The sequence below is a fragment of the Balearica regulorum genome, chromosome 6, assembly GCF_011004875.1.
Source record: "Balearica regulorum gibbericeps isolate bBalReg1 chromosome 6, bBalReg1.pri, whole genome shotgun sequence".
Classification (NCBI taxonomy): domain Eukaryota; kingdom Metazoa; phylum Chordata; class Aves; order Gruiformes; family Gruidae; genus Balearica; species Balearica regulorum.
The window spans coordinates 21280319-21307949 of NC_046189.1; the positions used below are offsets into that span (position 1 = coordinate 21280319).

Below are 27631 nucleotides of genomic sequence, written 5' to 3' on the forward strand. Positions count from 1 at the left end.
GAATGCAGCCATTCCTTAGTTCAGTATTTATACAGTGACTGGTATAGACAGAGCAGATGCTTGAAGAGGGTCTTCCCTTCCCCTCTCAGAGTCTGGAAATGGGAGATGATCCCACTCTGGCCCTTGCTGCCCTAAAGGCATTGCTCCTTTTATTAGGAACATGCCACAAATGCTTAAGAGGGCTTAAAGACTCTCAGATACAAGTAATCAAATCAAGCTCTGTGCTCGTTACAGAAATTATTGTTTACCTGGATGCGGACTTGTGGCGACTATACTCCACTCATTGCTACCTGAATGGTATCTCTGGATTTTATCATAGGTGCAGCTTCCCCTGTACCCATAGTGACCTCCAGTTACGTAGATGACTTCATGCAGGACACAGGCGGTGGCATTTCCAACACCTGTACACAGTGTGAAAGTCACAACACACCTTCAGACTGCACATAATAACCACGGTCACTTCCATTCATAATCCCATTTCAAATGGCTTGTTAATTAATATTCTAGGGTAGAATTATGCTTGCAAGTATTTAACTGAATTTGAAATTAAACAAACTTGTCAAGATACCTTATTTTATCAGCATAAGTCAAGAGCAATTACATAAAACTGCAGTAAGTGATACACATTGCATATAATACAGCCACACAATATTTCACAGAACTTTTATGTAGTAATTAAAGACACATTGTCACACTGGTTTTGGAATAGGGAATTACTTTCAAAACTTCACTAAGTTAAAGAGATTTTAAAAAGTCACTCATATGGCAGGGACAAAGACAATGGGAGTTGAGATCATTCAGTGTCTTGGGGTATCTTTGCTGTTACTTTTAGTCTTTCTCACAGTATTATTAATGATGCTATTGTATAAACAAGGACACAAGCAGAATGGAGCTGTGTTAACTCTGTCTCCAGGAGAACAAAACAAAATAAAACAAGGGATCTGGCAAGATAAAATGGATCAAAATTAGGAAATTAGTGTGGGGTTTTTTAAGCATATCAGAAGTTTCACACACAAAACGGGACAAAACAACTGCACAGAATGTGTAACTGCTCACAATATTAGTGTAGTATTTCTATTTTAAAAGAAATAAAAAGAGAAGAACAGCAATGTTTGTGGAATACAGACAAACAACAAAGTAAGTTGTAGGAACATAAGTGTTTTTTCCTGTTACAGATACCTCCAAAAACTCTCAGGTATGTAGAAAAAATATTAGGTTGCATCAACTCACAGTAAAATATCATACTTGTAAATAATTGGGTTAATTTATAAAAATGTATTATAAAATGTATAATTGTTTATAAATTTTGTAACAAAATAATGCCCTTTAGCTAGGGTGTGATTCAAATTCAGACGTTTTTAATAAATCACTATTTTGGTTGCTAGAAACAGGTATCAGTGCTTTTCATTATCCTCACACTAAAGATTAAACTAAGGATCCTGAACAGATGACACACTAAAATAGGAGGAAACTGTATGCAAGAAGTTTTAAATGAAGATGACACTTTTATAAATGATTTTCTGTGCAATCTTAGTAATCTGGTCTTATATTAAAATAATATAAACCCTTTATTGGAGCTTGCTCTTTTACCTTCTACTGAATGGACTCTAATCCCAGGTAGTTTTCTGGTTTCTTTCTAATTTGAACAGAAATTTTACTCCTGAAAGAAGGCAAAATTAAACTGAAACTACCACTTGCTTTTCCACCCCAGCGTTCTGTGGCACAGTCCAGCATAGCGTTTGGGTGTTTGCAGTCATTTGGCTGGTCAAGACCTGAACCAAAGCCCACCAACATTAACAGGAGATTCCCATGGACTTCCCTAGAACCTGGATCAGACCCTAAACACGTCTACAGCACTTAAGTGGCAAAGGCAAAAGGATCAACATTTGAGGCAGGCGCCATACAAAAGCTTACTTACCTTTGAGCATGTTTGCAATAGGAAACCATTTCTTTTTTAAAGGATCATAGAACTCAGCTTCTTGCACCGGAGCTCCCTTTCGGTAACCACCCAACACGTAGATGCAGCCGCTAACGGAAACTGCACAGTGGTAATACCTTGCATCAAGCATGGGGCAGCCTTCTGTCCATTCATCTCTCTCGCTGTTATATATCCATACAGTGTCAAGGGCTTCAATGCTCTCTGTTCTGTAACCTCCTGTCACATATATGTCTGGTCCCAAGCTAGTGACCCCATAGCTCTCTCTGGTGTGATCTGGCATCTCTGTTCCCTGGACCCACGTGTTAGTTAAAGGATCCCAAACATGCACTTCTGATAAGGGATGCCAATAATATCCTCCAATCACATACATGGTTGCAGTGGGTCTTCTGGAAAGACCTTTGGGATTGGGGTTCAGGGCATTGTATATGAGTGACCTTATCTTATTGTCATTAAGTTGGCATTTTTTTTGTAGGCTTAAAGCTGACCTCAAATACATGTTATCTAAGTCTACTTTGATGCCGCTCAGCAGTTCATAGATATCTTCAATTCTTTCTTCCACGTTGTGTGCAACCCACTTAACGACAGCTTCAACAGCTGCCTCTTCTTTCCAAACATTGAGATTCTCTCTGGAGAGAATGTAAGAGAGCTTCTCCTTGCCAATGTCCAGAAACTCTTCCTGTTTGCACACTTCTTCAAACTGCCATAACAATATCCTCCTGGACTCTTTTTCTAGCTCCGAGCAATCATGATATTCGGCAAAGGAGTGCATCCCTATGCAGTTGTCAGTATCTAAGTGCCTCACCAGAAACTGCTCACAGGCTTTCTTTACTGACATGAACTGGAGGAGGTCTGCAGCCTGGAGTAGGCTTTGGACATTTCTCTTTGTTATCTGGATCTGTGATGTGTATGCATAATTCACGAGGGCTTCCAGTACGGCATGGCTGAGCCCAGGAAGTCTGATCTGGTTTTTAGATTTCTCTTTCATATCAGCTGTAAACATGGCTTTAAAATAATTGCTGCAAGCCGCTAAAGCGGCTCTGTGGCAGTGGAAGATGACCCCCGAAGCACACTGCAGGGTGATGTCGGTGAACAGCCCGTCCAGGTAAAATGCCCGGAACGCCTCCAGGAAATCGGCGGGGTGAGAGGAATCCTCGTAGAGGTACGCGTAGTCCTCCTGCCCGGCCACTGCCATCGCCCTGACCCGCGCACAAAAGCGGGCAGCCGGGACGCACCGAGCGGGGCCGCCGGCCGGCACCGCCGCGTCGGACTCCCCGCGGCTTTGTCCGCGCCCCGCCCGCGGACCAGGGAGCCGCTCCGCGAAGCCCCGCCACCCGCCGGCTACGGGCCCGCCCCGCGCCCGCGCAGCCTCCCCGGCGCGGTACTTACGCCCGTGCGGAGCGCGGCCGCGGCGAGGAGCGCTCCCAGGCCCGCGGCGGCCCCGTGACTATCTTTGGAAGAGCCGCGGGAGGCGGCGGGGCTGGAGCGGCAGCTCCTATTTTGGTGCCCCAGCCGCCTGCCCTGCTCTCCCCCGCGGCCCCCTCCGAGAGGTCAGCGGGCCCCGGCGACCCAGCCCGGCCCCCGCCCGCCGGCTCGCCCCGGGGAAACTCCGGCCTGAACCGCTGCTGCTGCCCTGGGGCTCCCCACCCCCGGGGGCAGAGGGTTACAAGGCTGACTGCGATGATGACATCAGGCCCGGCCGCCGTCGGCCGTATTAGGGACAGAAGCAGATGCCTGGGGAGCGTCACCAGCTTGGTGGCTCTCAGCCACACAATAAAGCAAGGGGGCCTCTGGCTGCCACTAACAGCGACCTGAAGCAGCCTCTCGCAGAGGCACCCACTCTCCCAGGCGCCCGGGGGAGACACGCTAGCACGGGCAGCAAGCTCCTGGGATCCCCCCCCTTACAGAAAGGCAGGATTTGAGAAGAGCGGCCAGAGCTCTCCTCCAACAACTGAACCTGGCAGGGTGCAAAGGACAGTCACAAACTCTGCTGACAAACAGACTACAACTATAAGCAAATTATTCAGGAAGAAGGCTATTTTGGCATTTACCACTTCTGAAAGCGTGGTTCACAATTTAAAAAGTCTTTTTCTTCTCTGCTAGCAAAACATTTTCTGCAATGGACATCTTTTAAAGTATTTGAAGCACAGCATCCTCTGGGATTAAAAAGCTGTGCTCCCTCTGTCATCTGCAGCAGGGTTTGGATCCAGCAGCCAGGCTCTTCCTGCCCTGGCCAGAGCTCTCCTGAATTGAGAGGATTGGCAGCAGTTTCTCTTACCAAAAGGAGGTAGATATTTGTTATTAGTAGCTAAGTACCAGCAATACCCAAAAGGAGAGCTCCTGCTCTACACAGATTCTTTAGCATAAACGGAAGGAGGAATCTGAACCGTAAAGCATATATGGATATACCCCTCTGCCATCCATCCTCACATGCTAACCATGCCACAGGACTCAAACTTGCCCTTGGCCTTTATGTAGTAACATGAGACCTAAATAAGCTGATTAAAAAAACCTCAACCCAAACAACAAACCCTTCACACGCTTTTGCCTTCTGTTTTTCAACCACTCTTGATGCATTGTTAGCCCAGAAAATCGGGAGTTTGTGGTGTAACCCAGGAATCAGCAGTAGACCTGCTTTCTCTGACCCGGGCCTGTCCCTCAGCTACATTACTCACTCCATTTCCTTCTCTGGAGCATTCCCTTGTACAGCCCCGGTCTGTTTATACATCCCCATGCCAACAGCTTTGTTTTGCTGTGGTTTTGCAGTTTCTATTTTGTAAACTTCCCACGGACAAGCATGAACTTCTCCCAGGTCCTGGCCATCCTACTAGCACATAACACTAAGGCGAAGTATTCTTCACAGTAGCTGCTGTACGACAGCAGACCTGTTACCATGCAGAAAACTTTGCATACACACATACACCTTCCTTTACACATTTCTTTTTACCTATGCCATGTCCCTCCCAGACAGCATGGTGATTTAAACTGCCAGCAAGTCAGGAGGTCAGCAACACTTAGCACTGAACATGCATCCTATCAAGGAGCTTCTTCCTTTCCCTTTTGCCTGGGTTACCACTTTAAACCAGCTTCACCCTTTGGAAATACTGATCTCCCCTCCCTTATACCCAAATGCGGAAAAATTTGGTAATTGTAGCGCTTCAGAGAAGTTCTCTTTTTATTAAAAAAAAAACAAAAACAACCAAAAAACCCCCCCAAGACCTCATATTAATAGCTTAATGGCCTACCTACTGGAACTGAAAAATTTCTTCTGTCTCCAACATGCACTTTGTCTAGCAAATAGCAACAGCTCTACCCTCTACTTGAAGTGATTAGATCATAATTGCTAATATTTCAAGTAGTCTACTTTGCTTAATCTACTCTCAACTCCTGCTTTGGTACTTCCATCAAAACCACCAAAAACACCCCTTTTTGAGCATGAAGATAAATTTCTCACTCCATTTCTCACTCTCACAGCAAACTACAAGGTAGGTTCCTCAAGGCTAAAAGAACAGGAGTTAATATAAGTGGAAGAAAAAGCTGAATCATTATTCATATACCAGTTTGTTTTTAAGTAAGCAGTAACTGAGATCTATGGAAAAAGTGAAAACAAACTGAAAGCAAGCTGTCTCACAACTAAGTTCTGAAAACCACAGAAGAGATCAGCACAGAATCAGGAACATTCAACAGCACATCTCAAATGAAGGAGACACACGACTTAAAATAAGTAACCATACAAAATTGTACTATGCACCTGCCATTACCATTCTTTTGTGTGACCTGTAAATCCGAGAAAAACCTGCCACAACTTGAGACCCACCAGTTCTTCGGATGCTGTCTTTGCGCTCTTGCATGAGACAATAGGGTAAGATCTCCAATGCAAACATCTCAGGCACCTATCAAATATCCATCATTAAGGCAGTTCTTCTGAGAATGCAAATAAATTATTCTGGACATCTTAGCCTGTTCAACCTTCTACAATTCATTAAAATGGGTGAAGGGCTAAAAGCAGGACCATTTACAGGAAAGTATTCAAAGGAAATCTTATCACTATCAGCCTGAAAACAGGCAAGACCACTCCTAAAAAATCTTCAACTGAGGAAAAGAAGATAGTGGCAACATCAAATGTCAGTAAAAAAGTGAGAACAATGCTGCACAGAAAACAGAGGAAGACAACTACAGCAATCGCAGGCTGCCCAGCTACAACTTAGACATCTGCAACCAAAGTGCTGCAAAAGTTGGACTAATTTCTCAGTTAAGGCACTTAAGCCAAAACAGACATCAGTTCAATAGCAGACTACATTATCATTTTGGACCTTTTGTGGAACTATAAGGAGGAAAACATTTGGCATGAAAATACATTATTTAACTTTAATGAGACTTATTTTTAATATCTCTGTAGGCATAGCCCAACTCTTGGGGCTTATCTCACTGTGAGTGGTAAAGAGAAAGACCGCATGTTCGCAAATGATTCCTTAAACTATTTAAGGACAGAACAATTCTGTTGAAGTTAAAATGGACATAGATGTTCCCTCCCATCCTGTAAGAGAGGATTATACTATAGATATGGATGAGAGTGAATAAGTAAAATCAGTGTAAAGACATATACATACGCACCACTCTGTGGCCTATGCCTTGCAGCTGAAACCCAGCAAAAAAAAAAAAGCACCTGGCTGACTCAGAGCTGTCAGCATGGAAGATCAAACCAGTGTTGGTTCTATACGGAGTGGCAGCAGCACGCTGTCAGGGTCAGGAGAATGGGAGGGTGACCTTTTTTTTTTTTTTTTAACAGAATGGCAACATCCATACTGCTCTCCAGAACAGAAGGGGTCTGACTGACAAAATAAACAAAGGTGTTATCCAAAGACTGACACCTACACTTGTGTTCACTCTCTCCAGACCCTGATGAGAATGGGTGTCTGATGACACACAGGTCACCAGACTATGTGACACAAATCAAGTGTGTTGCTTTTGTCAGACAGTAACTTTTATTGCCTTTACAATACAAGATAATACAAACTATTAAAAAGTAATTTTGTTTGGTAAAATACTTAGTGTATTGAAAATATAAATGCATCTTCAGATCAAACAAGATTATAAGCATACCAAATAATTTACAAAATTAAACATTTATCCTGATCAAAGAAGTATAAAAGCCAACAGTTCCAGAACCATGCTCCTGGCACCTAATGTTTTGCAAGTAAAGAATTTCATTCTTTTGTGCACTAATCCTACTCCTTCCTCTAAGTGCAAGGAAACGAAAAGGTCAGTTATGCTGCTGATAAGGCTTGGCAGGGTGGTGGGAGCAGGAAGACTAAGAATAATGGCAATTCCTCTTGCAACCCCTCTTCTCCACTTACATTGCAACATGTACTATGTTAGAAAGCCATTTTAACTTCACTTTCCCACTACTGCCAAGATTGAACACAAACAGTTTTATGTTGTGTTTAGAAAACAGAAGTTCAGATAACAACCCAATTTTACGATTTTGTGCTTTTATCCACATGCAGTTTTTCTCTCCCAGGAAGATAAAATGTAACTGTATTACTTTCCTTTTATCATTTGAATTATGCCTTTATAAGCAGTTTCAGATAAGACATAATGTCAATAGCAGATGACCAAACCACAACAGAACACGCTACAGGACTGAGATCTTGGGCCAGTTGAGAAATCTTTTTCTCCAATGTATACCCCTGCCTGGGCATAGCAGTATCATCCTTCTTCAGAAACATTACTGGGCATAAGTCATTCCCACCATCACCTATATATACAATTTGTGTATAACTTACTCCTCGCTCCAACTGTTTATCTAGAAATTCCTTTAAAACTTTCCTTTTGCAAAGGTTTTTAGGGCACTTTGCACAATGATGAGCATGGAAGTTCTGTACAGTAAGATAGCCAGTACTGCTGAATACTGCAGGGTTTGTAAACACTTCATCAAACACCTTATGGAAGTCAGCAGCTTTCAAAATCCAGTCAATAAATACTGTATTAGAATCTGAAACAATTATGCAGTCAAACAACTCTTTGTTCTCGCCAACAAAACCCAGAAGATCTACCATTCCTGCAGTGAAAGGAATTGTTGTCATAGTTCTTTTCATCTCATCTTCTTTGACGCCATTGTCCCCCAAGTAGACAAAGACTCTGCCCATATATTCTGTCCAATGTCCTGGTCGGTAGGAGTTTCTTAATCCATTAGGAAGTTTTTTCTCGGGAGCACATTTCACAATCCAGGTATCACTATTTTCATCTACGATTGTATGGTCAAAATCAAAAACCAACAGAAATTTCATCGCTGTCAGAAAACAGTTTCCAAAACAAACAAAAAAGAGAATTATTTATATAAATAAAGTACTGAATTCCTACCCTGATCTTGTGCTCAGAAGACAAAAATTCTGCAAGAAAATGAAGCATTAGGACAAATATCTAAACAAAGTAAACTATTTATGGCCACTACAGCTATAAGTTGTGCTGAAGCTAAAAAAAAAGTGATCTGAAAAGGTCAAAGTTCTCAATCAGTATCAAACTTCTGTTCAAAATAAACAATGAGAAAGTATCTAAACTCATGTTGCATAGTTACTAATACCCGCTAACACAGAGTCAATCTTCCAGTATTTATGCACCATCAGTGTGACCAACAGTTCGAAGTTTCTTCATCATCACTTGCCAACACAACCAGACTGGGATTCTCCTGGCAAACCACCTCAAGAAATATTTCAAAAGGAAACTACTAAACAGGCGGAGTCAGTCTTTTTAAGAAGGGCACACCAAATCAAAACAGCCCACAAAAAGAAATACTGCCATTTGTGGATCTCAAAAAAAACCAAACCCCAAAACAACAAAAAAATCGGTCTGCTTGCTGTAGTCCTGTAGTATCTACAGCCCTCTGCTACGGAAATCCCTGGGAGCAGGAGACCCCTCATGTGGTACTTAGTGCCGTTCCCTCACAGGTACATCCTCTCACATCCCTAACGCGAGGGCTGCCGCTTCCTCAGCCCCAGGCGTCCCTCAGGCCCGTAGCCAGCCTAGGCCGCACAGCCACAGAGGCAGCCCCCACCCAGCCGCAGCACACCGGCGATTTCCGCCGCCTGCCCGGGGTGTAACGACCGGGCCGAGGAGTAAAGCAGAGCTGCTACCCTGCCGGGAGCACCGGGAACACCCAAGGACCTGGGCGAGGCGCGGGGCGGGGGAAGCCGGGAGACAGCACCGCACGGGGGTCTCCGCAGGGGACCGCAACCCCGTGAGGGACAAGGACAGAGTCGGCGAGGCCGCGCAGAGCCGTTACCGCGCGCGCCGCCCGCCAACGGCCGCACATCCCTCCACCCACCTCCACGGCCGCCGCTTCCGGCTCCTTCCGCGCGAGTCCTGCCCGTCGCTCGCCACGTGCCTCAAGTCCACGCCATCACGTGACTCTCCCGCCGCCGCGTTGCCCGGCAACGGCGCGCGTACACAGGCGGCGCGGCTCGGGGCCATGGCGGCGGGGCCTGGGCTCCCCCGCGGGAGGCGGCAGCGGGCGGCCCGTGAGTGGGGTCCCCCGCGCGGGCACCGGGACCGGGGGGAGGGCGCTGCACCGGCTGCACACGGCTCCGGGAGGCTGTAGGGGTGTTCCTTGTCTGTAGGGAGCAGCGTGTCGGTGTGCGTTCACTTTTGGCAAGGCTTCCCTCACCTTGGACAGAGGGAGAAGATCAGGCCTGGTCCCCACCGCGAGACAAACAGATTAGCAGCTGCAGCTGAAAAACAGACTTTGACATAAGTATCGCTGTAGGAGGAAGCCTTACATGTGTGTGCAAGCCTAACACAACAAAGAAATGCTAATCTTTCCAACAAATCGAGAAACTGTTCTACAAGCCAGATCTATTTTAGTAAATATGGTGAGTGTGCAGGATGAGGGTGGTAAGGCACAGCCTCTGCCCAACCTGCCATCTCATCCAGCCAGAAAAATGTTTTCACCAATATTCCCCCTTTCCTTTTGGGAATGCTGTTCTCTGAATCACGTCCAAGTACTGCCTGGAAAGTGTTGGTTGCCACAAGCCAAACTTGTGCATACACACAAACAGGGAAGGGGACAAACGAGCAGTTAAGTCATTCAGCTACAGCCCAAGTACGTACATTGGCCATAGTTAGACTACAGATAGCCTGTCTTAGCCCTGGGGGTAACTTAGTGTTGTTACTACGCAGGAACTCAAATCCTGATACAGGTTTGAATATAGGCTTTTCTGATATCAAGTAATCTCAGTATCCTTTCTTCTCTGCACAGCATCACATCAGTTAGAAGAAAATAATGTTCTAGATGGTTATTTTCTTCCAAATGAAGTAGATCTTCATCAGGTAATTGTATTGCCAAAAGCAGAATGGGCAAGGATTCAGGACAATCTTGGCAGCATGACTAGAGAAGCAGCACGCATCCTTGCCGAGAAGAAAGAACGGGAAGAAATGCACTTACGCTCCAAAGCGGCTGTAAAAGACTGGCCCAATACCATTATGGTAAGTACAAGATACATTTGTAAACAAAGGGGTTTGTTTTCATATATGCAAAACCACTTGTGATAATATTTCTAGCTGTACTCCCTTTGTTTAACATTTGCTTTTATACATGCATTTTAACTAAATTCCATTTAGATACATTTAACATCTAACATCAACTTTTTTTTTTAATTAAAGCTAAAATGCAAAATTAAAAAACCCCAAACATTGATTACCTTCAGAATGCTTGATATGTTTTTAATCCATGTGCTTTAAATGTGATTTCTAATTTTATCTGCACTGTAGGGCCTGGCACAACGGAAACTTAAAGCCAAACAATTACGTGAAGAAAGGGAAGAGGAAGAAAGAAAATTACTTGATTTGGAAGAAGAACAGTTCCAAGCAGCAAAACGGAAGGAGGCTATTGATCATGCAAAAAACTACCTATACTATCAGAATGAAAGAGTGAAAGGGTTGCATGTTTGTTGACCACTTAAAATTTTTAAATTCAAATTGTACTGAATTTCTTTAAACACTTCTGAACATACAGATTACTTTAAATGTTCTCTTGCAGAGTGCACTTCTACTTGCTGAGGTCCTAAAAGAAAGAGATGCTCAAATTGAATTTAAAAAGTTAAAGTCAGATGTTAACAAAAAGAAGCATGAAGAAAAGGAACATGAACTTAAAGAAGCTATTCTTGGAGAGCAAGAAAAGGCACATCAGCGTTATATGCATCAACAGGCACTACGCAGAGATCAGCTGGAACAGTAAGTAATAATTAATCAAAAGTAACTATTATTCACTTGAACTCTCTTCTCACAAATACATTCTATACAGTTTTTACAGAAACTTGCTAATAATTTGATTCACAAATGCAACACTTTAAAAGAAAAAGCCAGAGTGCCACAAAAGACCTTGCACAAAAGGGAAAAGCTGTGGTATGCAGTGTCTTTTATTTGCCAACAGTCTGCACGTAAGTTGTCTCTGGTAGGCATCAATAGGTTTTAGTCAAATCGCTATTCAAAAGTTGTTACTGAAAGTCTATTTTAACTCAGTTTTGGTCCGAGAAAACAAAAAGGTTAAACCAGATTTTCCATTTGTCCATAACTAGATTCCAGAGAATGTATCACTGCCATTTCCATTCTCTCAGCTCTTACTGAAATCTTATAGAGGGGTCCCCAGTGGTATTTATGGGACTGGCCCTGGTGGTCTGATAGAAGGAATCAAATTCCCTGAGGCAGAGGAAGGGCTCAAAGTATGGTCTCACATATTCCAGGTCTAACACATAAATCTTTGCAGAACTTAGTATAGAACACTACCAGTTTAAGCTGTTGCCTGCATGCCTAGAAGGAGAAGCATAGATATGGTGGCATTTACTGGGGAGATCTTGTTCACTGAGGATGCTGCAGAGATAGCCCAGAACGTTATGAATGCAGCAGTGCTAACAGGTCATTCAGATGAAACTTCTTACTGCTAGACTACAACCTGTGAGCACACCATAGCTGATTTCTGGTCAGAGGACTGAGGCTACCATTACAAACAATGATGCTATTTTTCACCTCTGATATTCTTTAATTCAATGTATCACATCCTTCAGTGCAAGGTGCCTATGGTTATGCAGAATCCCTATCCATTACTTCATGTGATCCCTAGCCCGTTTATTCAGCTCCTTTTCCTGATTCAGAATAAAGGAGCACAAGCGTCAGGCAGAGCTGGCCAAGCTAGAAGACAAAAGAGAAGGGGAACAAATCCAGAGATTGAACCAACTGTACCACCTGGAAATTCAGAGAAGAATGAAAAAGGAACAGGAGGAAAAAGTTGAACGCCAGCAGCTCTATCATGTAAGTAAAAGGAAAGCAGACAGTTCAAAATGCTTTTTTGCCTTGGCTCCGTGGAGTGAAACAATGGCATTCCTATATCTAGACGGGCCTAGTGGCAACAGGAGGTTTGCTGACAGCTTCAGTAGCGTTGGATCATATGTCTACCCTGTCAGTTGCAGGCCATGTCTTTCCTCTGTGCTTTTGAGAAAGGCCTCCTGGAGGCAGGTCACTTCTCCTGTCTGAAGGATTGGCACCTGATGCTTTGCCTGATGTATGATTAAAAAGTCTACTGTAGACATCAAGGAATATTCTCCTTGACTTTGACGATGCTGAGAACTGGATTTAAGTTCCACATACCTGCTGGTTTAAGCCCATTTTTCCTTGTTAGGAAGAGGGAATAGCCTGAGTCTCAACATAAGAGTTTCTTTTTAACTTGTCTTTCCCTTTATGAGTGGAGAGGTTTACAAATTTAGTCAAGATGTGCTGCCTTCTCTCTTCACCTTTAAAGGCATCTTGTTAAACGCAAACTAGAAATGCCTCAGAACAGTTCCAGCCAGCATACAAAAGACAGTTGGTTTTTTACATAAAATTATGGAAAACTCTTCTTCAGCCATGATTTAGATTAAGCTTTCAGACTGGGATAGTTTTGGATAGGTGGGCCAGGAGCAGCACAGTCTGCCGGTGTGTTGGCTGGGGTTGCACAGTCCCATTTCTCTCAACATCTCCCTCTCCCATGTGCGTGAATGGGAGCAAGGGATAATGCTCACAGCATTGCATAGCAATTTGTTTGTGTAATGCGCCGGAGAAGCAGCTGTTCGATGCTCAATTCCCCTTCTCCTTCCTCATATCTACTATCTTCTCTTCATGCATGTTTGAACAGGGAGGCAGGAGTAAGTGGAAGTACTGAGAATCCCTTTCCTCTCTTCTCTCTTTGAAAGAAACATAAAGAGAGACAATAGGGCATGATTCTTCTAAGTTGCTACCCCAGGCCCAGATTTTCTGAACTTCATCGGTTATATCGGAACCATTTTGCCCATGCAGGCGCACGTAACTGACCAGAAAATTATCAAAGCAGTAGAGGAACAAAAACAAAGGGAAGAAGATGATCGGATTAAAGCTCATTTTAAAGCAAAGGAAACTATTGCCAAGCTGATAAAACAGAGAGAAGCTGAAATGCGTAGGTAGGTACAAAGCCAGAGTATAAATTGTAAATAAACTAAAAATTATACTGTAGTCATATTCAGATCTTTCAGACTGATGATGTAACACAAACCACAGTTATTCTAAAAATTAAATTCTACTGATAGGGACAGTAGAGAAATCAGGAGAAAAAGGAAATTCTTTCACAAGTTCCTTAGTAATTGGTGTGTGGGGAGAGTGAACTCTCCGCCCTTCGAAGTACAAAAACTTATGGAAGTGCAAAGCTCTACACCATTGTGCTGGGAACAGTGAATTTCCATACGGCCTGCCAAGCCTCCACTTCCTCAACAATTAAAGATAATTAAAATCCTTGATGAAAGTATTTTTGGGCATAAGCTATATTTGCCTGAGTCAGATCAAGAAAAATAATTTGACTTCTTAACTAGGCATCTATATTAATTAATTATGAATTATATTTATTAATTGTGTTTTTATTAAGGGAAGATGGCTTACCAATTTAATAGTGAGGGTACAGCATGAAGATCCCATTGAGCCAATATAAGAGCTCCCTTCTCTTCCTACTTCAGTCCAATACTCCCAACATTTCTCTTCTGCTGGCAAGATGCTAGGGAGACTCCTCTCTGAGTGATCCAGCTCATTATTGCGACAGAAAGCTAGCATTATGAGAATACAGGGAACATTTATTTGCTAAATCAAATAATTAAAAAAAACCCCACCCACAAAACAAAACAGGGGGAACACAGGGCGTTGGGTGGGTGGGCTGGCCTGTCTGGCAAAAGAAGGGAAGACTAGAAGTAGGATTGCTGAATTTGGTAGCAGTAATGCTTCAGGTAGACCCAGGTGTATACCCTGGTATGTTATGGTAGCTCATGTTCTTCTGCAGATTAACACAGGAACATCAGGACAAAATTGTTAGCCAATTAGCTGTACAAATGAATGAGGCATTAAAGAGGGAAGATGATCGTCTTGCTAGAGACATTGCAAAAAAAGAAGCTGAACAAGAAAAAAAACGCGAAGAGAAAGAAGCAAAAGAAAAGGCAGCCATCGAATCTATTGCTGAACACAGAGCCACTGTGGTAAGAAACCTAGCCTGTTCTTACTCCTGCTTAGTCCAGCCAAGGAGCCCAGACCAGACCACAGCTGGCGGCACTGGTGGCTCTGGTGCCATGCGTCAGCATGCTTCAGCAGGTCTGCTGACATCTTTCCTGGGCTCCTCTCTCCCACTTCCCCGTTGGGCGCACATCTGCCAGGGCCACTGAAAACCCTGGGCTTGGACACTGGCCAGGCACAATGACCGTGCTTATCAGAACACTGATACAGGGCTGCTTCTGCTGAAAGATATGACTTCCAAGCTAGCAGGCTATCTCCTTGGTTAACTCTTTTTATGTATTTTGTAAAATACAGATGAGGATGAAAGTGGAAAAGGAGAGAGAGGAAAAAGCAGAGGGTAAAAAAGACCTTCATGCATTAATGGAAAAGAACCGCATCTACCTGGAAATGGAAAAAGCCAAGAAACAAAGACAACGTGACATAAACATGGAAGTACAGAAAATTCAGATCCAGCAAATGGTAAATAGAAGAGCTCTGTCAGCCCCTTCAGAAGGAAGCCCACACCTAAACCAACAGCACTAGCTCCTGCCTGAGAAGAGAGAGAGGAAGCTTGCTGTGTTTTGTTTGGGGTTTTTTATTTGCTGGTTTTGGTTTTTTGGGTTTTTTTTTTTTAATCACATAATGCTCCGCATATGCTGGTGTTGGGGACCAGCCTCCTCCCAGAGCAGTAGTGCAAGTCAAGGCTGGTTTGCAATGACAGATCACATCCTGTCCTGTGCCAGTATGTACTGCTGCTCTCTTATCTTCTTGGCAGTTCACCAAAGAGCAGCAGCTGATGCTGATGTTCACTCCGCTATTTAATGTACCCTTTTTGGGGGGGGTATGGCAGGGGAGTGAAGCGAGAAGGGATGATATTTGACAAGTATCAACTAACATCACTGCAGATTTCCTATAAGCTTTTACTCTCTCCAAGTTTTAAGGGATAGTTATGTTGTGAAAGAAATATTAAGCTTTGGTATTCCCTTTTCTTCATCAGGCTGAAAAGCAGGCAAAAAAACAGCAGGAAAAGCAAGCAGATTTGGACTATGATGCTGAGAGAGAAGTTATTGCACTTTGTAAGGAGTGTGAATTTCAGACCTATGCAAAGCAAATAATTGAATCAGAGTCCAAGACTACACATCATCTTTATCCTCTTCTCAAAGCATCCAAAGATGGACGAAGACTTGGACATGGGCCATTTTCCAGAGGAAGGGAAGGAATAAATACTGGTTTTCAAGCACAAGATGGTGCTGGGACCCAGTTACCCTGCTGTAGCTCTACTACTGCTCAAGAAGTTAAAAACATGAAAAAATATTGAGACTATCCAGCAAGAAAAGGCAGAAGCAGTTTTCCACTGCCAGAAGCAGTGGTCAAAAAAATACCATTTTTAACCTTATGGGCAGAGTTAAACTGTAAGTTATCTATATCAAATATATGTTATGAATCTGGAAGTCCATTTGAAAAAAAAATTGCAAGAGAACTGGTTATATTCTCAAAAATCCCCAGCTTGTATTTCATGAAAGTTATTCTATTAAACTTGAGACAGAAATGCATGATATATAATTGACCATCAGTGTAACCCGTGCCAGCTCACTATTACTGTTACATTTTTATCATTCATTATTCTAAAAATTCACTGTCCCAAGTTTTTCAGGCCCTGGATATGAATTCCCAGTGCAAAAAGGTCACATTTTTCACTAGCCCACTTCCAGTTAAGTATTCCCCATACTGGAGAAAAAAAACAACAAACCCACAACTTTACAGGATCTACAGGGGAGGAAAATACAACCTAATACATGTGAAAGTTAGAATAGTTATGGTACTGCAGTTTTTATAGCATTTTGCAACTACCTCTGTAAAAAAAAAAAAGTCACACTATAAATTAGTTATTATATATGAAAATGCAAATGTGATTTGATCATAGCCCTTAAAAGGTCACATAGGAGGCAAATACGTCCCAATATAGTAAATAACTCTTACAAAAAGAGCGTGGCAACAAGAACAACATAGTTGGACTGTTCTTTCAAAAAGACTAACAATGATTCAATCTGCAGTAAATAGATCCAGATTTAAAATTGTTTCTCAGATTCCTCAGTTGATTTACTCTCCAACATGAAAATCACAGACACATCTCACTCCTTAAGCTTAGTTTCTTTGACTGAATTTTTACCATCGTGTTCCTGCCTTGGACAGAGTTAGGGTTTCCTACAATGACTTCCTCCACAAGTATCCTGGGGTCTAAACAGGGTATCCCCCTATTCTGGGGTCCACTGAAAACAAAGTCCAAGAAACTTGAAGCTTTGCTTTGTTGCACACAACCTTCTGTTCAAGCCCCGACAGGTGCCAGTCTCTGTTAGCCAAACTAGAAAATGACACAAGTTCTAAAAAAAAAAAAAAAAAAAAATTAGGAGAGCTTTATACAAAGGATGCTTGACAGTATTTTAGTTCGGAAAATGGGTGTGTGCCTTCAAGTTTCTAAGCCTGGCTTCTAACAGCAACAGGCTTTGAAGAAAACACAGGACTTTAAACAAGATCAGAGGCTACGCTGGAGGCGAGGTCCCTTCTGCAAGCTGAGGGCCAAGTAGAGCTGGTTTTACCTCGCCCGCAGTGTAAAACAGCTGGATGTAAGATGGACGAACTCCTTCACGAGTGCAGCAGTCACCTCCTCGAGGAGTCTCTTCCCGGCAGGGCAAAGAACTTTTGCAAGGAGGGGGAGGACCGACCTCCTCCCTCATCCAGCTCCCAGGGCCGCCAAGAGAAAAGCAGCGCCCAGGAGCCACCTTTTAAGGCCAGGTAACGGATAAAGGCAAATTTCCAACAGCCACAGACAGGCCTACCGGGATGAAAGTTACGTGTGAGACGCGCAGCCCACAGAGCCAGGCCGAGCCAGAACACCACACCACCAGCCGCACAGAGCAGAGGCAAACTAGCGGGGAAAAAACCCGCCGAAGTCGGAGCAGAAAGATAGAGGCAGAGGGACCGTTACAGCCTCTTACCGGGTACAGGGAAACGGGTATTTCACGAACCGGCTACGGAGAAGGGCGGCTCCCACATGCGTGCGGCCGCGCCGGGCCTCCCTGCCTAAAAGAGCGGGCGGGGCCCGCCAGCAGCTCCCTAGGGCAGGGCGGGGCGGAGGGCTGTGTCGTGCCGCTATAACAGCAGCGGCACAGCGTCTGCCGCTTCTCCCGTGGTCTCCGCTGCTGTTCGCGCCGCCAGGTAACGCCACTCTCCCTGCCAGGGCCAGCAATGGGCAGAGCGGCTCAGGGCCGGGGCGCTCCCGCGTGCACCGCTCGCCGCCTTTGTTCCCTCTCTGGGGGCGGAAGAGCCCCAACATCCCGGGACAGCCAGGCCGTCACCGTCGGTAAGGATCCATCCTCTCTCTCTCCACAGACTCTGCCGTTTCCCGGAGAGGCGGGCGCTGCACGCCAAGCCGGCCCGCGGCGGAGAAAGGCCGACGATGGACCGCGAGGGACAGGATGCGGCCCGCCGCGAGGCAGAGGTGGAGCGCGGCCGTTACTTGGACCGCCGGGCCGTGGCCCAGGAGCAGCTGGCGCAGTGAGTCCAGCGGGGCCTTCGGGGAGGTGGGAGAGGAGTAGTGGAGTTTGCGTGAAAAATCTTTCCGTGGCCAGCTCCGTGCTGTCAGGACCCGCCTGCCCCGCCGGTGGGGTGGCGCGCCGGGCACGCCCGACAGGACGGGGGGTTACTTGGGGTGACCCCGCTCTGGCGGAGCAGGCCTCCGCCCCAGCCGCAGTGGGCCTCCCGCGGCGGCAGCAGCGCGCCCGCTGTGGTGCCGTGCCCGGGCCTGTGTGACTCACTTTTAAACCATGGTTTCTGATCCTCCTCATTCAGTGGTCAGGCTGAAAATCTGTCACCTCTCCTCACCTTCCATTTCCTCCATGACTCTGTTCTCCAGCTTCAGAAATGTCTCTTGTTGCCAGTGGCTGTGTCTATCCTAACAAATTAAATAAGACAGTTTACATTCTGGCACTGAGAGCAAGTGGCTTGTCTCTCTAAGGCAAAACTCTTTATTATTGCAGCTTCCCCCAGCCCAGAATAATTCACAGATCCAGCTAGCACAGGCTGATGACCATGGCCATGTGTTGCATGGTGCTGTGGCACTGCTTGGAAGACAGCTAGTAAAGGCTCAGCTTGTACAGGGAGTGGACTAAAAATTGAACAGGCTAATCAAATTCAATCTACTACTCAAGTCCACGTGCTGGTCATGTTTGCTTTTGCTAGTATAGGGTTAACCAGCACCTTTGCACTAGGACTGAGCTTGGCCAAAGGATGTGCAGCTACCTTTCAAAAACCATTATTCTATTTTTTTAACTCTGACATTGTACTTTTGCTTCAAAATACTGTATTTTTTTTTTACTGTTAAAGTATGTGTAGATGTGCAGAATCTGTATGGGTTCATTACTTCATGTGATCTCTAGCTTGTTTATTCAACTCCTTTTTCCAATTCAGAATAAAGGAGCACAAGCATCAGGCAGAGCTGGCCAAGCTAGAAAACAAAAGAGAAGGGGAACAAATCCAGAGATTGAACCAACTGTACCACCTGGAAATTCAGAGAGGAAAAGAAAAGGAACAGGAGGAAAAAACTGAACGCCAGAGGCTGCATCATGTAAGTAAAAGGAAAGCAGACAGTTCAAAATGCTTGTTTCATCTTGGCTGCCTGGAGTGAAATGGTTGCATTAGTCCCACAAATAAACGGGCCTGTTAGCAACAGGAGGTTTGCTGACAGCTTCAGTAGCATTGGATCATATGTGTACCCTGCCAGTTGCAGGCCATGTCTTTCCTCTGTGCTTTTGAGAAAGGCCTCTTGGAAGTTGCAATGTGACACCTGAGCTTTGAGTGGTCTATGATGGAAAAAGTCTGCTGTGGGCAGCAAGGAGATTGTCCTTGACTTGAGAACTGGATTTAGGTTCCATGTACCTGCTCTGTTTTAAGCCCATTTTCCTTTATTAGGAAGAGGGAATAGCCTGAGTCTGAACATGACAGTATCTTTTTAACTTGTCTTTCCCTTTATAAGTGGAGAGGTTTAAAAGTTTAGTCAAGACCTACTTACCACACCTACTGTTTCCCTCCCCATGCCTGCTTGAGCAGGGAGACTGAAGTGAAGGTACTGTGATGATTCATTGGCGTGTGACAGAGTAAGAGGAGAGAATTCCAATGGAAACTCTACTTGCTTCCTGCCCCCCGTACACCTTCTTACCTCAATTATACAAATTTTACCCCATTTTCCCCAACCTTGTATATGCAGTAACAGCTAGTGGAGAAGTAAAGAATATAACTTAAAGATACTATGCTTGGGTCTGCAACCACATACTAATTTTACTTTTGTGGTAGTTTGTGTTAAGTAGGTCATGAGAATTCTCTTTTATCTCTGGGTTTCTATCTTCTATACATTCTCCACTGACACAACCAAAGAACTCTTATTATAGGCTAGGCCTGAAGTCTTTGCTAGATTTTCCCAAAATCTCATTCTACATAAAAATAAAAGTACTTTTCCATTTAAACAGGAGCATGTAGCTGAACAGAAAATAATTAAAGCTGAAAAGAAACAAAAAGATGATGATGACGACGATCGGATTAAGGCTTATATTAAAGAAAAAGAAATGATGGCTCATCTGTCAAGAGAAAAAGATGCAGAGACTAATAGGTGGGTCTTGGGCTACCAGTTTTCAGTGTTAAGATTCAAACATGCAATTTAATTTTGTGACAAATGTTACTCTGAATTTTTATATCAGCCAAATCAGAACTTTGTGATGCAAGCAATTTTTCTGTAATTAAAACTTGAAAAAAGAAGTAGAAAGTCCAGAAGAAACATCTACCAGTTCAATCAGTAATTGGTGCTGTTAGGGGTGGAAGTGGGATTGCTGGCTTTGTTAGGAGCAGCACCTCAGGTAATCTGAGTTGATATCCTGGTGTGTTATGGTAGCTCACGTTCTCTTGCAGGCTAATACAGCAACATAAGGACAAAGCTTTTGACCAACTAACTGCACAGATGAATGAGGCATGTAAAATTGAAGATGATCGTCTTGCTAGAGGAGCTGCAGAGGTAGAAGACGAATACCAAATGAAAAACAAAGAGAAAGAAGCAAAGAAAAAGGCAGCCATTGAATCTATTGCTGAACACAGAGCCACTGTGGTAAGAAACCTAGCCAGTTCTTAGTCCTCTTTCTGTTATATATTTGTACTTCCGAATACCTTTTAGAAACATCATAAATTCTAGCACAGTTGTCTTGAGTGAGGCATACATGCAAGTTCTCAATTACTAGCTGTCTCTCATTTACCACCTATAGTTTCAAAGCTAATTCCTTAACAAATATGCAAGCAGTACACGTTATAATCCTGTTTGTGATGATAAATTAGAGTTGGAAGGCCTCTAAAATTGTTGGTAATTTGTGCAAACATTTTTGAGGCTCTGCACTACTTACTCCAAGGAGCCTGGCCCAGATCACAGCTGGTGGCTCTGGTGCCATGCGTCAGCATGCTTCAGCAGGTCTGCTGACATCTTTCCTGGGCTCCTCTCTCCCACTTCCCCGTTGGGTGCACATCTGCCAGGGCCACCGAAAACCCTGGGCTTGGACACTGGCCAGGCACAATGACCGTGCTTATCAGAACACTGATACAGGGCTGCTTCTGTTGAAAGATATGACTGCTGAAAGATATGACTTCCAAGCTAGCAGGCTATCTCCTTGGTTAACTCTTTTGTGTATTTTGTAAAATACAGATGAAGATGAAAGTGGAAAAGGAGAGAGAGGAAAAAGCAGAGGATGAGAAAGATCGTAATCAGTGGATGACAGCAGATCGTATCTACCTGGAAATGGAAAAAGCCAGGAAACAAAGACAACATGATGCAAACATGGAAGTACAGAAAATTCAGATCCAGCAAATGGTAAATAGAAGAGCTGTGCCCTGTCAGCCCCTTCAGAAAGAAGCATGCTTCTACAGCCGTAGTACTGTATCTCCTGGGTGGGAGAGAAAGAGGAAGCTTGCTGTGGGCATGATGTGTGCATTTTATTTTGGTTTTTTTTTTTTTACCTGATGTTGAGGACCAGCCTCCTCCCAGACCAGTGGAACAGAAGCCTCTTCCAGGCTGACTTGGTCCATATTGGTTGGAGAGAATTACCTGGGAGGGCTTGTAATAAGAAAGAGATCAATAATGACAGATCATTATCCTGTCCTGTGTCATTATGCCTTTTTTTTTTGTCAACAATGCCACTACCGTTCTCTTGTATCTTCTGGGCAGCTGACCAAAGAGCAACAGCCGATGATGATGTTCACTCAGCTATTCAATGTATTCTTTTTGTGGGGGGTGCAGCAGGGGAGAGGAATGGGGAGGGATATTTGACAAGTATCAACTAACATACTTTTTCTTCATCAGGCTGAAAAGCGGGCCAAAAAACAGCAGGAAAAGCAAGCAGACTTGGACTATGATGCTCAGAGAGAAGCTGCTTTTCATAAGGATTGTGCATTTCAGCGATGAAGACAGTGAGTAACTGAATCAGTGCCATTACTGAATATAATTTTTATTCTCCAAGCATCCAAGGAGGGAACAAGATGTAGGCTCCTTATCTAGGACAACTGCAGGAGGGGTAGAATATGTATGTATGAAGTATTAAAAAAAAATAAATTAAAAAACTGGGGGGAGGCAGGGAAGATGTTCCTCCTGCCAAATGTACATGCGCTCCCAGCTTGCTCAGGGACTAAGCAAACCCTTGGCACTGTGTAGGAGTATTACAGCTTGTATGCCCCTCAAAGCCCTGCCTGAGGGCAGGGCCAAGAACTCTCCAGAGCCTGCACAGACCCAGGGGTTGTCTTGGTTGGTCAGTCCTGCTGTGGTCTGGGCCGCTGCACTATTTTTGCCAGCAGGACATGGCTGGGTGGAACTGACTGACTCTCTGTACCCATGTCAGTTAGCATGGCCTGTAAGGGGCTTGTTTGTGGAGTCAGGAAATTGCTGCTGAGAACATGACATCCATGATGCATGTGTTGCAGAGATTTTGCCCTGAATAGCTCTAGCCTGATGTCACGGCTGAACACCCATCACTGGCTGGAGCACATCTTCCTGTTTAAGTTTCATCCAAAAGAGTCCAGTTTGTGATTGCTCTGTAATGTGAACCAAAGCACAGTAGGAACAATCGAGACTTTTCTAAAACTCACTTCTGACCTAAAGCACTAACACTGCTGCATTATCAACTAAAAGTCACACAGTTCTCTTCAATTGTCTTTGAGTAATTGATTTTGGAAATTATATATTTGAGACAGACATGGCAATTACTTGTGAAATTGCCTCTAAATACATTTTGTTCTGAGTTCACTAATGAAAAATTTATTTCCCTTCTCTCTGAGCCAGTGCTCCTTTTACTACTTCAAGCTTTTTTCAGCAAGCAGAAAAACCGGAAACTTTTAATAAAGCCTTTTGATCACAGAAGCTGGAGCCTTGAGAAGAAGCATTGTCTACAGCAGAGTGGTGCTAAAATCTGCAGAGTTTAATAATGCTCCAAATGCATCCCTAAGTGCATATTTGCACATGCTCACTACCATACACCTGGTGAGTTTAAATGGGTTTTAGTCTACCTCCACAGCAGCAAGAAGCAAGGTTAACTGCAGCCTCATTTCCTACTCAGCTTCAAGATATGCCCTGTTGTGCAGATTACATATGTCTGCATTTGAAGTCTACAGCTTGTACCCCTTTTACTTTGAACATCTACAGAAATGTCTGACTGAAGTACCAGAAAACAACTCTTCCTTTCAGTACACCTAGAAGAATGCAGGAATCCTGTGTAATTTTAAGGCACACTTGCTAAATATGGATTTAGTTACCCAAATTCAGCATGAAAAAAATGCAGTGTAAATCATGATGTCGCTTTATTCCATTGACTTTTAAGATGTGCGTGCTTTGTGCACTTGATTTAAATGACTAACCCTAGGTAGTAATCCTCTATAAAACTAGGCAAAAAAACCCTCAAGTATTTTAAGAACACAAAGAGATAGTTGAGGTTCTAAAATTTTCAGTGACAAAGCATTTGGTAGCACTTCATTGTCTTTTACAGTTGTCCTACATGAAAGGCAAGAAATGGAAAGCTGCTTGCAGGAATAATACAGAAGACTAAGTTTGATGTTTATATGTGGAAGAAAAGACAGGGAATAGGCTAAGAGAACAGCTCCTCGTGCAAGTGGAAGCAGATGGACGCTATTGAACAGACTGAGATTAGAAATAGAGAAAGCTGGGCTCATTCAGTCTGACAATGAGGAGACCAAGGAGTGATCTAATAAACAGCCTACAGCTGTTTGAGGCATAGTTACAACTACAGCAGTCAGGTGATCGATAGAACAAACTGTGACATGAGACATAAGGCTGAGCAGTCAGCAAAAAGTTGCTTCAGCAGGAGCATAGTGTGATGACAGTGGATCAGATTGGCCAGAGGTGGTGGAATTGCCACCTGTGAAGGCTTTGAAGATGTCCCATGTAAGGCAGGAGGTCTGTCTAGCTGACCACCAGAGGTCCTTTTCAGCTACTATTTAAAGATGGCAATAAATACAGGGAGATCAACTGCAGCTGATAAGGGAAATTGCTGACCTAGAAGACTCTGCTAATTGAGAGGTACCTCTAATCTAATGCCTAGCATCACTACTTGTATTAGTTACTAGCTGAAGTTTTAATTAATAGCTAGCAAATCAGAATATGCTTTGAGAAATAATTTGACTAGTACAGCTTAATTACTATTTTTGTTCAATAAAGCATGCTCTCAGCTGGTGTGCTGCTTCAGGAGGTTGTAGCAGATGAGAAATGTAACAGGTATTGGCCTTATTAGGAAGCCAAGGCCTTAGAAATGCAAGGCAACTCTCAGAGGGACTGAAATGGAAACCTTAAATTAAACTGCATTTTTTTTCCAAACCTGTCACACAACTCTGGAAGTAGAGCAGCAAGTTCAGTTTGAACACATGAGCCTCCAGGATCTGACATAGTATTCTCCCAACAGTAACACAACTAGTACCTGTGGGGCTAGGATACCCATGTAAGACAGTACTGTTGTCACAGATCTAATACAACTCCTACCTAGGAAATGGAAGAGAAGCTTTCTAAAATGCCTCATATTCTAAGGGAATGTGAGTTAACTCACTGGCAGCTTTTCACTGTTAGGTAGTGTTCCAGGTTGAAGTTATTAGTTCTGTTCAAGTTCTTTTAACGTCAAGTCTTTGCTACTGCTCAGCTCTGAGGACAGTGTGAAGAGGACACCTACCTGGAAACAAACTACCCATGAACAGAAGAGTTGGCACCACGGGACTATTAAGGGTGGATATTTCCATGTCCCAATATGGACTGGCTATATATTCCTGAAAAAGAACAGAAAAAATTTTCAAAGCTCACTGGTTGTGTTAGGTCAAATAATTTGTTCTGTTTCAATAGCTACTCTTTCAGGTGCCTGTTAGTAACTTACACCTTTCTGGTATCGCTTGAATGGAAGAGTACAATCTTCCTCCTTATTCTAGCAGTGCATCCTTGTCTCTGATGCTGAATCTTCCTTCTTGTTCTGGCAGTACATCTTAGAGAAGGAAAATTCACTATAAATAGCTCTCAAAAAACCCCTAAAACAACCCCAACACACACAAAAAGCACCTCATTGCTGAAGACTATGACTTCAGAGGGAGTTGAAGTGAAGGCCAGAAGTATGACAAGACTGTATGAGATGTCCCCCAACATAAGAAGGACATGGACCTGTTAGAGTGAGCCCAGAGGAAGGTCATGAAGATCATCAGAGCACCCCTCCTATGAAGACAGGCTGACAGATTTGGGGTTGTTCAGCCTGGAGAAGAGAGAGACTCCAGGGAGACCTTAGAGCAGCCTTCCAGTACCTGAAGGGACCTACAGGAAAGCTGGATGGACTGTTTACAAGGGCATGGAGCGATAAGACATGGGGTGGTAGCTTTAAACTGAAAGAGGGTAGATTTAGATTAGAAGTTAGAAAGAAATTGCTTACTGAGGGTGGTGAGGCACTGGAACAGGCTGCCCAGAGCAGCTGTGGCTGCCCCCTCCCTGGAAGTGTTCAAGGCCAGGTTGGACGGGGCTTTGGGCAACCTGGTCTAAGTGGAGGGTGTCCCTGCCCATGGCAGGGGGCTTGGAACTAGGTGATCTTTAAGATCTCTTCCAATCCAAACCATGCTATGATTCTTTAGAATTATCTTAAATGAATTCCTTTGTTTATTTTAAATATAAAGTTGTGCCATAAGCTTTGTTAAACTTGCAATGTTTGTAATTCCCTTTACGCTCTTGCACTGCCACCACTACAATCTAAGCTTCTTTTTGGTGTATCATGGCCTTTGGTATTAAGAACTAGATACCCAAGTGGATACAAAAATGATTCAAACTTGCCCTCAACTCTGTTACAGAAATCTCTAAAAAGCAATCTTAAAGCATAGTTGTTCATAGCTGGTTGATACTGTCTTACATAAACCAGCATGACACTTCTTATTCTGTGGGTTTCCTCCTATCCAATACATTATCCAGAGAAATGCACAATTCTGTTAGGTGCTGAAGGGCTTGAACATCAGAACTGCAGGTCCAATAAAATTCAACATTACATCTCTGTTAACATAATAGTAATTGCCCCCCCTCCAGTGAGTAGCACCTGGTCTGACCCCTTGTCTATGTAAAGGAAAAGCAGGCAGGGGTTAGAAAGCAGCAACATGTACTGGAAGAAGCAATAGTTACTGGGCAGACTGGAGACAGGCTCAAAGGTATGAGACTACCAAGATCTGGGAAATACAAATCCAGCAACTGGTACAGTGGCACACTGGACAAGGGAGAAGCTGGACTTTCTTTGGTATTCTTTAGTATTACATTACTGCTATAGGACAAGTATTTCTGCATTAGTTTGAGTTACAACCCATCAGTGCATATACAATTAATTGTACAGTAGTTACTAATTATACAGTAAGATTTATACTCTGTTTCTTTCTTCTTCAGAAATACATCTGACAAATCCAGAAGTAGCTACTAAGGAATAAGAAGCTAGCCACTGCCTCCTTACAAGTTACACATGCCTGCAAAACCAATCAGTGCCCAATAACTGAAGCTAACTGGAGCAAGTTACAAGGCACACTGTTTGCCAGAACCTGCCTATACTAAACCTCAGCTCAAGAAACAAGTACCATAGCTACAGCCATAGCTTGCAACTGTAACTGCTCTAGTGTTATTATGGAACAAAGCAGTAGATTCACTGTCTAGGAAGTTAAGAGGTAACAACCAAAGGCAAACTACCAATTCATCTGTAGTTTACTTTTTGAGTATTGCTGGGCCTCCAGGCTTAATTCAAACCTTATGTTTTGGCTTAAAAAAATTCTTACTGAGCAAATAATAAAATTGAGCTGTTTAAAAAATATCTGCCTGTAACAATAAGATCAATGTTGAGTGTACCATTTATTTGTGACAGTTTTCTACTTACTTTTACTTTGGAGAATGCAAGGAAGATAGGAATACGGTCTTGAGAAAGTTGTGGCACTGGCTGAATCTAATCCTTTATGGGAAAGAGATGCCTGCAGCAGGACTGTATGTATCTAGCACTAAAGTTTAGACTAAACTGACGGTAGGGAATGGGAAAAGCACTTTCTTGCTTTCTCCTAAGCCCTCTGCCTGCTGGCACAGTCAGGTTTCCAGGCTGGGATACTAGTGTAGGTAAGTTTTTCCTCAAAACTTCTAAACTGACTGTAAGCTGTCCTACCACTACATTTAAATTCATGTCAAACAGGTAGTTCTGTAACTAGTGAAAACAACTCCGCTTCACGCACACATACGCAAGACTGTTGTGTTTGTGTAAGTACAAGGTCAAAGTTTGCAACTAGCAAAAAAAAAATCACTAAGACACTAAATGAGCTTCATTACATGGCTGCATTTTTATGTTATAATATGCAGGTAGTGAATAGGCTGTCTTTTGTCAATTCTGTAATAGAAACTCTAATTCCATCTATAACTCAATACTATTATCCAATTTAGCATGGAATAAAAACCTGACTATTCACATCTTCAGTAAAAATGTATAGATCTTGGTTTAACCAAAGAGGTTGTGTCCTGACATTAAATCAAAACACCTTGTGAATCTGTAGAAGCAGTACTTCCACTTTAAAAGGCTGGAGGCTTGACACAAGTACATTTCC

At 43.5% G+C, this 27631-nt stretch overlaps 5 protein-coding genes across 9 annotated transcripts in view; 2 read left to right on the forward strand and 3 right to left on the reverse strand.

The window, feature by feature from the left end:
• Positions 1-3319, reverse strand: part of KLHL23 (kelch like family member 23) — a 6633-nt gene extending 3314 nt beyond the window's left edge. For all 3 annotated transcript variants that reach the window (XM_075756708.1, XM_010312578.2, XM_075756707.1), the window contains exons 1-2: positions 1919-3319; positions 249-401 (exon numbers count right to left, since the gene is read on the reverse strand). In XM_075756708.1, the coding sequence (XP_075612823.1) occupies positions 249-401; positions 1919-3131 (1366 nt within the window). In that variant the 5' untranslated portion in view covers positions 3132-3319. The remainder of the gene's footprint in view (positions 1-248; positions 402-1918) is intronic.
• Positions 1-9379, reverse strand: part of SSB (small RNA binding exonuclease protection factor La) — a 24182-nt gene extending 14803 nt beyond the window's left edge. Inside the window, exon 1 of the mRNA XM_075756711.1 lies at positions 9261-9379. The gene's annotated coding sequence lies outside the window, so the exon portion shown is untranslated. The remainder of the gene's footprint in view (positions 1-9260) is intronic.
• On the reverse strand, positions 6903-9399 carry PHOSPHO2 (phosphatase, orphan 2). Its single transcript, XM_075756718.1, has 2 exons — positions 9261-9399; positions 6903-8228 (listed from the first exon to the last, which is right to left on the reverse strand). The coding sequence occupies exon 2, from the start codon at positions 8224-8226 to the stop codon at positions 7501-7503; it is 726 nt and encodes a 241-aa protein (XP_075612833.1). The 5' UTR covers positions 8227-8228; positions 9261-9399; the 3' UTR covers positions 6903-7500.
• On the forward strand, positions 9364-16016 carry CFAP210 (cilia and flagella associated protein 210). Its single transcript, XM_075756709.1, has 9 exons — positions 9364-9453; positions 10191-10417; positions 10703-10876; positions 10971-11164; positions 12082-12238; positions 13259-13398; positions 14262-14454; positions 14783-14947; positions 15465-16016. Exons 1-9 carry the CDS (start codon positions 9405-9407, stop codon positions 15783-15785), a joined length of 1620 nt encoding a protein of 539 aa, XP_075612824.1. The 5' UTR covers positions 9364-9404; the 3' UTR covers positions 15786-16016.
• A 1065-nt stretch (positions 16017-17081) lies between these two features.
• On the forward strand, positions 17082-26857 carry LOC142602364 (cilia- and flagella- associated protein 210-like). 3 transcript variants are annotated; one of them, XR_012836123.1, is made up of 9 exons: positions 17082-17260; positions 17858-18022; positions 18935-19091; positions 19990-20129; positions 20426-20618; positions 21204-21368; positions 21858-21964; positions 22830-23027; positions 26445-26857. XR_012836123.1 is itself a non-coding variant. In XM_075756716.1 (8 exons), exons 1-7 carry the CDS (start codon positions 17097-17099, stop codon positions 21957-21959), a joined length of 1086 nt encoding a protein of 361 aa, XP_075612831.1. In that variant the 5' UTR covers positions 17082-17096; the 3' UTR covers positions 21960-21964; positions 26445-26857. The 3 variants fall into 3 exon arrangements, 2 of the variants coding, with proteins under 2 accessions (XP_075612831.1, XP_075612832.1); XM_075756716.1 differs by lacking the exon at positions 22830-23027; XM_075756717.1 differs by lacking the exons at positions 17082-17260; positions 22830-23027 and adding an exon at positions 17296-17466.
• The last annotated feature ends 774 nt before the right edge of the window (positions 26858-27631 follow it).

Excerpts from the sequence above, each read along its gene's own strand:
- PHOSPHO2 (XM_075756718.1), bottom strand. The coding sequence starts at position 8,226 with ATGAAATTTCTGTTGGTTTTTGATTTTGACCATACAATCGTAGATGAA.
- CFAP210 (XM_075756709.1), top strand. The coding sequence starts at position 9,405 with ATGGCGGCGGGGCCTGGGCTCCCCCGCGGGAGGCGGCAGCGGGCGGCC. Across the intron at positions 9,454-10,190 it reads GAGGCGGCAGCGGGCGGCCC|CATCACATCAGTTAGAAGAA; the intron begins GTGAGTGGGGTC and ends TTCTCTGCACAG. Across the intron at positions 14,455-14,782 it reads CTGAACACAGAGCCACTGTG|ATGAGGATGAAAGTGGAAAA; the intron begins GTAAGAAACCTA and ends TGTAAAATACAG.
- LOC142602364 (XM_075756716.1), top strand. The coding sequence starts at position 17,097 with ATGGACGAACTCCTTCACGAGTGCAGCAGTCACCTCCTCGAGGAGTCT. Across the intron at positions 17,261-17,857 it reads GAGCCACCTTTTAAGGCCAG|ACTCTGCCGTTTCCCGGAGA; the intron begins GTAACGGATAAA and ends CTCTCTCCACAG. Across the intron at positions 19,092-19,989 it reads AACGCCAGAGGCTGCATCAT|GAGCATGTAGCTGAACAGAA; the intron begins GTAAGTAAAAGG and ends CCATTTAAACAG.